At 34.0% G+C, this 12,675-nt stretch overlaps 1 protein-coding gene across 1 annotated transcript in view; it reads right to left on the minus strand.

The window, feature by feature from the left end:
* Positions 1 to 4,970: 4,970 nt before the first annotated feature.
* The window catches only part of LOC119831344 (netrin receptor UNC5A-like), a 55,444-nt gene continuing 47,739 nt past the window's right edge, over positions 4,971 to 12,675 (minus strand). The window contains exons 8-12 of the mRNA XM_038354647.1: positions 10,127 to 10,264; positions 9,570 to 9,711; positions 8,936 to 9,057; positions 7,962 to 8,195; positions 4,971 to 7,259 (exon numbers count right to left, since the gene is read on the minus strand). Coding sequence (XP_038210575.1) covers positions 6,115 to 7,259; positions 7,962 to 8,195; positions 8,936 to 9,057; positions 9,570 to 9,711; positions 10,127 to 10,264 — 1,781 coding nt within the window. The 3' untranslated portion in view covers positions 4,971 to 6,114. The remainder of the gene's footprint in view (positions 7,260 to 7,961; positions 8,196 to 8,935; positions 9,058 to 9,569; positions 9,712 to 10,126; positions 10,265 to 12,675) is intronic.

Raw genomic sequence — 12,675 nt, forward strand, 5'->3', positions numbered from 1 at the left:
AACTAACTAAGTATATAATTTAAGAAAACCAATGTAATCCTTTTCTTTTTTGTTAAATATCTCACTCATGTCTTTTATAAATTTACGATAGTTATATTATAATATACAATTATAAAATGGTTATTCCGTGATTATAAATGTTATACAGTTTTATTTAAAATTCGTTTTTTTATATATGAGAGCCCAACTGCCTAAATCTTTATAAAATTTTTATGTCTGAAAAGCTGATTCAATTCTGATTTATAATAACAATAAATAAATTGTAACAATAAACGAGTTTCACTTAGACATAGCATATATATATAGTAGTACAATATAACTACAATAACAAATAGACAAAAAAAAATTCGTTACACAAGATTATCGCTTCATCATCACATATGTACCCACTACTGGGACACAGGCTTTCTATCAGGGTTCAGGCCATTGTCCACCACCAGGCCAAGTGCGGGTTGGCAGATGTCACATGTTGTCGAACTTTCGATTTGTCATGACGATTTCCTCATGATGTTTTTTCACCGTTCCAAGCAATGGTGATGTTAATTAATATGCAGTTATATTGAAAAATCATTTTTTCTTGTACAGTCATCCCAGTCGCGAACCGCCGACTTTTCGCTTATAATTCTAAGGTCAAACCTTCGAGCCACTCAGACTCAGCTCAATGACCAGCCTATGACCCGCTTATTCATTATTTATGTATTTATTTATCAATATAAAGATTTGTCTAAGTAATAGTCAATAAACTATGCAACGACATTGCATACATACGATTCTAAAATCTACTGAATATTCAATCAAGATCCATATCTAAGGTCTCATTAAATTCAAAACAAACAGTTCCCATTCTTAAATTAACCGTCTCCGAGTCGTTCATCAGTCCTGCTTCGCCCACTTCTTTGTCCGAGCTAATTCGCCTGTGGATTGAGTTACAAGCGACTGTATAAATTAAGAAATTTATCAAGTTTTAGCTCCTCGATATCAGATTACACGTGAAGAAGTTGTATCCTCCAAAGTCCCATTTCCAAACGAGTTGATAAGTAGGACCTTATTTGGAGGAATATATTAATTAATCCATTAACGTGAAATCATCAATTGAACTACTTAATATAATATTTAAAATCAACTCTACCTAGTTAACACATAATTGATCAACATGACATATATTGGCGGTTTACGTTCATTTAACAAGTCTTTGTTGCGATCCCCCTTGGATATTTCAGCTTTTTAAATGTATCCACACTGCTAGGCGATATAACTTTGCTGTAATATGACACTACGTTCCTATAAGAAGAAGAGATCCACACCAACAACGTACACTAGAACTCGCTCAAATCTTCCCACAAACCCCACCTCGAACACGTAAGGTAAGTCACGACGGCCACCGGGCCAAAAGCAACATTTGATAATATCGTTCCCGTTTCATTTGACCCTAAGTGGACCTTTGAACGCTGTTGGGCCGAGTTTGTCTTTGTATCGACTGCGTAATTTCACCATTTTGACCTTTCTATTGCTACTGGACTTATTGAAATGTTTGTGACTCATATGGGTCTAAGCCCTAAAGAGATAATAATGGATGCAAATAAATATGTGCTACATATAATATTATTCATCAATAAGAAGGGAGGAATATAAAATTGCTATATTTAAATGAAATTAATACATTAGAAATTTAATTAATCCTTAAAATGTTCTATTCGTATAGAAGTTTTATTTCAAATGCAAGTAAGATAATTGTACATATTGGTAACGCTAAGGTTTAATATTCATCATTTATTCAACACTAGCTACGCCCCGCGATTTCACCCGCGTAAGTCCGTATCCCGTAGGAATATCGGAATAAAAAGTTTCCTATATGTTATTCCAGTTGTCCAGCTATCTATGTACCAAATTTTATTGCAATCGGTTCAGTAGTCTTTGCGTGAAAGAGCAACAAACACACACACATCCATACAAACTTTCGCATTTATAATATTAGTAGGATATTCTAAAAAAATTACTTAAATAACAAACAAATCGCACATTAGCTTGCTCCATGTCATCATAATTGGATAAAAAGAAATGTACTATAAAGAAAATGCGCTTCCAGATGGGATTAAGCTTCAAGGGTGGGATAGGTTATTGGCTCTATTACTCACCATTTGAAATGTGAGAACATAGCACAACGATTATACAGACTACTTTTTAGTAATCAGTGGAAGTATTGTTTAAAATGTGAATATGCATTGAAGATAAATCTTCTATAGATTAATTATTAATAGCCATTCTGCCCTTTCAACTCTTCACTCTATACCGCGAAGTACGAAGATATATAACCGAATAAAGTTATTTGTTTTTTTGAATAATTAAACCATATTTGAATGTACTCGTATATGAAATTCTCGTGTCACAATGTTAGTTGCCATACTCCTCCGAAACGGCTGGAGAGAATCTGGAGGTAGCTATAAGAATCGGTCAACGTCTTTTTTTCACACCTCTAAATGATAATACTGAGACACAACAGCGTTTGCTGGTTAGGTAGTTTTAAAATATGCCAAGTAATTAAGCTACAACATTTAAATCAGCCTTTCCTCACATGCACAAATTCACAGCTGTCTTATTCAACACCCATTCGAAAAATTGCTAATCTCGTGTTTCACATTACACATAATGCCGTTTCCTTCACGCACAAAGGGGAAGCATTAATTAACCTTCAATATCCAGTCAATGCAGACCGCAGCCCTTACCTGCATTATACGGCTTCTCCCAAGACGCCCCACAACTGAAAGGGTCTGAAATGCCGGCTAATCAATCGCGAATGCCCTTATCGAGGGCTAAAGAGGGTTATTCATCAAGGATAAGGTTAGGAAGTGGGGTCTTTTTGCTGGCAAATTAATTTTCGTGTCAGTTCCGCTGCTACTTATGACATCGCGTGACATTTCCGTGGGACAACATCCTGGGTGTTATTGGAGTAAGCGAAAGGGCAGTTGATTGGTATAGCTTACTGTTCCAAAGGACTTTATATCGGTTCTGGAAAAACGTCTGTTTATTTTTCTGTATCGTTTTTTATATTATCTGTACCTGAGTAATATGTGATTTAAAGTTTTTTTTTAACTTTCGCAGTGCATTTATGTAAATAAAAAAAAACACATTTCCCTTAAAACAAATAAACAAATTATTCTCAAAATATGCAGCTCTAAAAATTACGCATTAATAGTATTCATAACTAATTAGGTTAATTTTAAAGGTAAGACAGTTGTTCTAAACAGTCATTTTTTATTCTTTACAAAACAATAGTTTTTGTGAATGCACCTGGCTATAATAACAAATGGTTCTTAAACATATTCTAATTTATTCCCCAAAAAAGTTCCTAATGTATGGTTTTATTGTCAGAGGTTTCTGGAACGTTGTAAAACTTTTTTGTGCCATATTTGTGGAACTATTTTGAAAGATATAAACTTTTTTATTTTGTTTCCAAGGAAATAAAATAATAAAAGTGAAGAAAGATATAAAGATTTTAGAAAAATATGAAGGACATGATTACTACTTTGAATTCATGTTATTTTTACTTATATTCATATGCTAAGTATATATTTAATGAACAAATAAAACGATATTTCTTTTGAAAACAAAAGTCTTCTGACTCGTTATAAATGTACGATTTAATAATGAAAGACAACTATTTTTATGTTAAGGTGAATAACGACATTGGAATTTAATGCTAAATGAAACAATGTTCTTTCATTCAGTTCAAAACTCATAGATATGAAAATAACTGCAATACTCAGAGTAATATAAATTAAATACTTACAGAAAAATTTCTAGGGAAGCTCGCCCCATCTTAGCTTACCATCGGTTAGATCATCCCTATTGGTTAATAAAAACTTTACTAATATATATATCGTTCAGATTTAAATTTAACCTCAAAGAAAATGCTTAACCCGCTCGCACCTCCACCACTCTCCCAGCAATTAGTCATAGTTTCCGAATGATACAAACCAACACCTGCTTCTATTGACACGCAACACGTAGCATTGTTAACGATTGCATTTAATGTTTTACGCTTGTCGAAATCATAAGTTTTAAGTGTTTTTGTTAGAAAACGACACAGAGAAGTTATTATTTGGGCACGTTTCGTGAATTGTTTTTGAGATGCGTGTTGCATTGTCTGTGGGTGGATGGTTAATATTGTTACGCGAGGTTATGTTATGTTTAGGTTAAAAAGGTTTGGCCAAATAAGGCTCGAGAAGTGAAGAAGTGAAGCATCAAAGTTGTATTCCTACATCGCTAGAGTTGATATGTTCCAATTTAAAAATGAGAATATCAATCAAGTTGAGTCATTTTGTTAAAAATACATATTATTATCAAAATATAATGAAATTTTTGAACTTGTAAAGAATCGCTTTAATTAAATAGCTGTGCTATTTTGTCTTTCAATATCGTCCTTTAAATTTTTTTACTGAATTATTTGTTAAATGTTTGAACTTGTAAAGTATCGCTCTAATTAAATAGCTGTGTTATTTTATCTTTTAATGAAGTCCCTTAATTTTTTCTTTACTGAATTAAACAAATAAGTTTTTACTTTGTATTCAGATGGAATTAGTAAATATCCTATTAAAAGCCATTTTATTTATAGTAAAATTTATATAATTTTCAGGCTTAATTTAATCTTACTGTATCGTTATGTGTATAATATAACCAAACAAACTAATGCAGGATATAATTTTTTATTAGTTGGTCCTTAATTTGATTTTATAAATAACTAGCTGTGCCCCATGGGCTTACCTGTACCTCGTTTTACATCGTACATGTTAAACACATAGCCTAAAAATATACTTCCTCTATAAATGGCCTATCTAACACTGAAATAATTTTTCAAAACAGACCAGTGGTTCCTGAGATTAACACGTTTAAAAAAACAAAAACTTTATATTTTTTTTTAATAAATAGAATTACAGATAATAATTTCAGGTGTTTGCAATAAAACAACAACATACACAGTTAAACATAATTTATTTCATATTATTTTAATTATCACAGATCCATTTATTTAATAGTCATCACGTTAACAAAAATATATAGTCTACAGCGGTGAGGATTCCGTATTATACAACACATTTTCAGGTTATACATTTTTCTACGTGTTTTAAAATTATTTACATTTAAATCACAGGTACTTAAGGTGGCAACATTAATAAAAAAAAAAATTAATATCTCTTATTTTTGCTTGTTATGTTGAAACTTAAAAAAAAAGAAAATAAAAGGTTATATAAACGGTTTTAATATATTTTGAGATGCAAAACGTTTTAAAAACAATATTATTTATTGATTGCCACTTTAAGTACGATCATAATCACGTTATATACAAATCGATATATTTCGCAACAGGAACAAAATTAACCGGTCATCCATACATTCGAAAAGTAAAAGTATCCAAAAACAATATACGTATAAATTTTTTTCCACTAACATTACCATACTTTAGAATTTTAAACTTAATATTTTAAATCATATATTATGGTGATGATAAAAAATCTATTATAGAAATAGGCAGTGAGGGAGTACGAGTAAAGTATAAATGCATTTAAGTCTTATAATAAACAGTTATTTTTACAATAAGCTCTGCGTAGTGCGTATAGATAGCCAAACAATATCGATAATTTGGCACGTATCTCTAAAAACTGATAAAAGCAAGAACAAAATGTATATTCCACATTCCAATACAATGAACACTCAAACGCTTATAAAATTAACAAGATGGCCGCCCACGACCGAGTTCTTTTAAAGATTAGGCACTATTATTGCTACTATAATATAATTTATTCCGCTTATCTACAGCATAGATAGAGCTTCTATACAAAACTACCACGATTTTACACGACCATCGGCCCGTACTATGTTCTAAATAACATTTAATCTACAAGATAATTAGCAACGAATCGACACCAACGAAGAATGCTACGAGATAAGAAATGAAAATTTTGACGATTTAAAACGACTACGTAAAAAAAACATAACTTGTGCAATGTAAGTAAACAATCGCCTCCGAGTCGAGATTTTCATAAAATCAAAGTTCAACAAAAACTAATCGCCGAAGCATTCGCCATTGCGTCGAGCTGTATCGCATTAAGTCCCAATTCATAACCAAGACGGTCTGCCTTGTAGCAAGTCGGCGGCGTCGTGCCTGTCCATCTGCCGCAGCGCCGTCGCCAGCGACGAGACGGCCCCCGGGCCTCTCTCCCTGCACTCCCACAGCTCCAGGATCGCCTCCGTGGGGGAGCTCTTGGTCGCAAACCAGGTCGTGTACCGGTCCACGCCCAGCCTGGACGCCAGAGCGCGCCAGTCGTTGCCGCGCGCGTTTGGCGGGTCCAGGATCGAACACAGCTGCCGTTTGATCCGGACGCTCAGTTTGAACGGCCCCTCCGCTTCGTTGACGCCCGTCTCGCTCACGGTGACGCTCCGTTTCACGCTCCCGTCGTCGCTCGCGTCGCTCCTGCCCAGTCTTGCTTCCAGCAAATTCTCTGTGATGTTGAAATTCCGGGATTCCCCGCGCGGCGAGCGGCCGCGGTGCGCCATGTCCACGGACACGCGGAACGTTTGCTTGTACGAGGGATTCGTCCTTTGGCACGCGGATATGGAGAAGTCGATGTTGTCGCTATCGTACGACCTGTCCAACGCGAAATTGCAGTGCACCGCGTTGTAGTTCGACGTCCATATGTGGTTGAACGGTATCTCCTGGTACGCGACGCCGGGTTTCGCCTTCCAACCGGGGCTGACGTGTTCCAAATTCAGACACAAATTGGAGCCGCCATCTTGGAATAGCAAAGTCTTAGGTCGGTCTAGAGGAACTCCGCCGAGTTTTTTCTCTTGTTCTTGACAATAGTACGTAGCGCAAGGCGTGTCTTCGAAGATATAAACGCGGATCGTATATTCGGTGGATGCTTCGTTAATGGGGGTGGCGTAAAGTGCTAATTGGAGCGCTTTAACGGCTTTCCCGTTGAAACTCTCGCCGACTAGAACAAAGGTAGACAGCATGTCGGTGACTAAGTATATTTTATCTGTGTCTAGCTGCGTAAAGACCGGGGTGTTTATGGTCTCTTGGCCGAGATTGACGACTTTTTTCCAGTGCGGCGAGTTGTCTTTGTTGTTGTCTATAGCGTACAGGGCGAGATTCCAGAAGCCGTGCTTGAGGCTCGCACAGTGCGGTATTTGCAATATAACCGACTTATTGAGTTGGAGTCTAGGCGGGCCGCATTTTACTACCGGACTGAGTTGCGTGATACCTGCGGGCAAAAAATTATTTTCAAGTGAGACGCTGCGAGCTGGAATGTTTTAAATAAATTGCTACTTCGATTCAGTAATTATATGTTGAAATTGTTTGCGGCTGTTTTTGATATGGGTAATCGTTTTCGGATTAAACAAATATTGGACGTAGTTAGAGGTTTTTTCTTTTTATTATGATAAATTAGAACCAAGCCTCGAATATAGTAATTGAGTACATGTTTTATCGATTGCTTTAATTGGTTATAGCAAAAAGTGAACCCTTTGAAGTTGACTTAATAACCATATCGAATTAATATTTATACTTCAGAAGTTGTAAAATTAGATTGGACAATTATTCTGACAATAATAAATGGCCATACAGATTTATAGGATCCGATAAAAATAAAACAGTTTGCCATTTTGTATTAAATTCATACGTAATAAGAAATGTCTATTAAGTTTTATTTATATTATACAGTTTATCTCTCAGTCTTTAAGAATTATGACCCATCTACCATAATATTATAAAGAGGAGAGTTTGTATTTTTGTTTGTTTGTTTGTAACAGATAAACTCAAAAACTACTCGACCGATTTTAAAAATTCTTTCACCATTAGAAAGCTGCAACTTTGCTGAGTGACATAGGCTATATAAGTCCCAGGCGGAATGCTAGTAATTAATAATTATACAAAAATAACCTGAAAATATAAAAGAAACACCTACCTTTTCCCAACCTAGCGCGATATCTATCGTCCTTCACGACAGCCACGTAGATCTGTTCTCTCCTGCCTCTATTCATTGCCCCCTCCGGGATCGAAAGCGCGACCCCCGCCGCGGGCAAGCACAGCCGCGCTCCACCACTGGACACTGAGAGAGATTGGGATGTTGGCGAATTGGACACCAGTTCTGCGAGCTGAAGTGTTACTGATTCGTTTGTTGCATCGTACATTGACCCGGCTGCAAGAAAATTGCTTTTATAAAATCGTTCTTATGATATATAAAAGCTATACCCTGGAAAATATTGCGTAAAGCATAAAGTAATTTATTTAATAATATTTGATTCTGATTTCCTGGAAAATTGCGAGATTTTGGAGATTTTTGTCCTTTTAAAATATTGTACATTTTATATTTTACTATACTTTAGAGCAACGATAATATGCATATAGATGTTGCTATATTAAAGTTTTCGTAAAATCCTGAATATTGTATTCATAGTATTTCGTATTTTAAATATGGTTTATGTATTATTTTTATGTAAAGATAGCTATCAAATGGAAATATAGAATGCTGGTTAGTATTTTTGTGAATAGGAATAAATACCTCTCGTTTATCAAGCCTTGGGTGAAGGAGGCTTAATAAATAATATTATCCGATTATGACAAATGCGTGGACAAATATACAAAACTGTACATACATTTAATTGAGGTATTATTTACAAATATTAATTAATTATAAGATAAATTTCAATAGAATTTGTAGTAGAAACAGTTGAAGTACTTAGTAGCTCTACTACTAGTGGTACTTACTACCCTATCTGGAAGTTTTTTTATCAATAAGTAGTGAGTAGAAGCGGTAGTAAGTAGTAGTAGTAAGTAGTAGTAATAAGTAGTAGTAAAAAGTAGTAGTAGTGAGTAGTAGTAGTAAGTTGCAGTGGTAGGTAGTAGTAGTAGTAGTAGTAAGTAGTAGTGGATACTCACAACTTGTAAAGCAGCTAGAGGCAGAATGTTCAGACTCGCTATAGGGCTTCGTGTCGTATTCATCACTGTGTCCCTTGCTTGAGGCACTTGGAGTCACTTGCTGGTCTACTGGTGAGGCGTAACTAAATAATATTTAAAGATATTAATACTAAATCTCAGCTAAAATTGGACAAGACATTAACGGAATTCTCTAATATAGAAGAGCAGAATACTTCAAAATTATGTTTTCGCAAAGCAGCTCAAAGCAGTTGATAGATAAACCTTTATCTATCAACTGCTTTGACGCTAAGTGGTGAGGAAAATTAAACATATGTACACTAATATTACTGATAAATGTAAATTCAATTTATATAATTTAGAATACAAATAATTTTAGTACTGAAATTTAAGTGAATATTCGATATTTCGCAGAATTTAATTTCTGTCTTAGTAAAACTATACACGAGATATATAATGGTATTATTACACGCATATAAATTTAAACAATATTAAAGAGCATCCCAGCTTATCCAGTAATCAGATATACATATTAATATTTTTATTTATATCTCCGTAAAACTAAAAAATTATATATGTTACGGTCTTTATTACACGCATGACAATTAAAACAATCTAGAAAAGAATCTTAGCTTACCTATTAGTTAGATGCGGTACATCATAATGATGTTCAGTCCGAGGGTCTGGGGGATCGTAGCGGGGAGGTCTATGCTGCATCAGGTCTGGAGCCAGCGAGAGGGATTGCTTCTCCACAGTGGGGTATATTTCTGGTTGAAAGTCTAGAAGAAATTGGTTCATTGTAGGATTTAAAACACGATTTTTTTCAGTAGGTTACTGAATATCTTTTAATACATTGAATGTAGTGCGAAAAAAATTACTATAGATCTAATAGATATAGATCACATTAAGGTTTTTATGCTGTGTAGTTGCGTGCTGTTGTAAGTACATCCGATACTTCAAACTAGTTTTTAATCTGTAAACTGTATTCGATTATTTCAAAGCACTTTTTCTTTTGTATAACAATTCATATAAAACATCATTCACAATAGATGTACATTAGGTTTCACTATCACAATTCCAATTAATATGATTAAATTTATTCCAATTGCAATTTACATTTTTCACTTTAAAATACGTACATATCTATCGCCGCCACTTTCTATCCAATACTCATATCCCTAGAAAGTTAATTACCTGTCCTTGTCATGGTGTACAACGAGTGATCCCTTGTCTTCCTCTGCAGCAGTTTGTACAGCACTGCAGCGCCAGCAAGGAACACTACCACGGCTACTGCGATACCGATGTACAATGGTATGTCGCTATGGGCAGCTACTGTAACAAAATTGAGGTTTGAGGCCATCGGAACCAGAAGAAACTATATAACTAAAAAGTAGTAGAAGATATATCTTCTTTTTCTTCCCTTTATCTTATCTTTTTCTAAAGGATATAGGTATTACTGATACTACTTCTATACTACTGTAATTTATAACTTACTGACGACAAAATGCGTTCTCTAATGTAGGGGATAAAATTATTTTAACTTCTGTTGCTATTAAAATAAGAAAATACTCAAAGTTCAAGCGTGTGGTGTGAAACGAACGTAGATAGATAGATAGATAATTCTTTATTTGCACCAATACAAAAGGACAAATACAAAAAGGACACAAACACACGACACAATTACGTATTACTGTTTCCGTATATACAGACTATCAAATTCGGTGCCATCTTGAAATTTTTAATTAAACTCAATCGTTTTACATTCACACATTAATCTTTACGCTAAGGAGAGGATCAAGTATCAATATATTTTTCAACCCTCGATAAAATTGGGTAAAATTATTAAAATGCACATAAACTTAAAAATGTTAATCTTATTTTCAGAGCCGACACGCGATTCTTCACAAGATGCCGTACAAAGTTAAGCAGAGCGGAATAAATTACAAACTTTTAACTCACTTTACGAGAAAATATCGCTACGTCACTGTTGGTAAACTTCTCGAATGGCTTTCTATGTAAACTTAAACACTACAGTATTATATTAATGAACAGCTGTGCTAAAAACTGTATTAAATATAAAATATTTGTACTTTGTAGAAGTGTATTATGTTAGATTTACAAGCAATGTTTCAAGTATAAGAAATGACTGCATTTTTTCTACAATTGTAACAATAAAACAATAGTTTATAAAGGCATTATTGGTACTGTATTGACAAGGATTGAATTTTATATCTTTAAAGATAATAAATTCTTATGTGTAAAACGCCAAAGACTGGTCAATGAATGCATAGTCTACACTACTGGGCCGATCGGTCTGAAATTTGGCATGCATATAGCCACTTTAACGTAGGTATTTGATAAATTTTAACGTAGGTATTGATTCGAAAGGATTTTTAATAAATTCTACCAAGGAGGATAGAATAGAGGATGAAACAGGGGAAGACCACGCGGGCAGAGCTGCAGGTAAAAGATAGTGAATAAACACTATATTGTATAATGTTTCTTTACTAGTTTGATTAGATTAAAATAACTAAGAACGATACGTTTTTCATAAATTTACAATGAAAGCTTCTTAAAAAGGCCCAAAAGGTAATAGACTATTGGTACCTTATTTCTCGGTCACAAGAATTCTGTTATTTGCGATAAGTGCGCCACGAAACTACTCATAAAATAACTGTCAAAATACACTGTGTCAGATAATCAACTACACCTGTATGATAAGCTTTTAAAATTTTACGAGTTGGCAATAAAATTTGAAATATGTTCACATTGAAATGCTCAGCAGAGGCGCTGTCGGTTTAGGGGTTTTATATACCTATGTGGTTTTTGTAGTTAGCATCTTAGAAAATAACTGACGACTGAGAAAAAACTATGCTAATCATTTATTTTTTGATTTAAAATCCATCATCCATCACTCTAAAAACACGCTTATATTACCATTTATCAGTATAACTCTTTATTTTATAATTTCCGTATTTCTTATTCGAGTTTATAACTTTAAAGCATAAGACGTGCATTCTTAATATAAAAATATAAGCTATACGTTCTTTAAGCTATGCTAAAATAATAAATGCATTATAAAAGTCTTTATAAAAGCTATAATAACTTAAGCTGATTCTTTTGAATAGAAAACCTGTAAAATTTTTGTTTTATTATATTTTTAAACATATAAGCTAAAACCAGGTCGAGTAGCCCAGAGCTAAGTTAAGAGTCAGCTACTGTGTTGTAATGTTAGAAACAATAGCCCGTTTATTAATTTTTACTGTCATTTATTGATAATAAAAATAAATCACTATTTCATTTCTGACTTATGTTAAACACATCGAAAATGAAAGACACACACACATGTAATAAATCGTTTTTTTTTTTTTTTTGGTATGTGCATTTATCACCGGCCTTAATTTAACCTATCTATAGACGATCTCAGATGAAAACTTAACTCCGCGTTTTATTACCGCAGTGAAACGGGCATCGCATTTCTTGCTATAGCTTTTAATATTATTTATGTCGTCCTCGAGTTTACGATTCGTCCCAGGATGAATTTTAACGAGATGTTTTTTGTAGAACCTCAAATTAGGGGATTAACGGGTGTCAGTTTGTATGGGAACGACACGGGGATGACATTGTTATTGGATTAATGTCGATAAATTAATTATATAACATGTGATAGCGGGAACCGAATCTATGAGAAACATTCGTCCAAACTGGTTTTGTATAACACTGGTGAATCCAATTACTTTTAT

Source organism: Zerene cesonia, chromosome 13 (assembly GCF_012273895.1).
Source record: "Zerene cesonia ecotype Mississippi chromosome 13, Zerene_cesonia_1.1, whole genome shotgun sequence".
In the NCBI taxonomy this organism is placed as follows: domain Eukaryota; kingdom Metazoa; phylum Arthropoda; class Insecta; order Lepidoptera; family Pieridae; genus Zerene; species Zerene cesonia.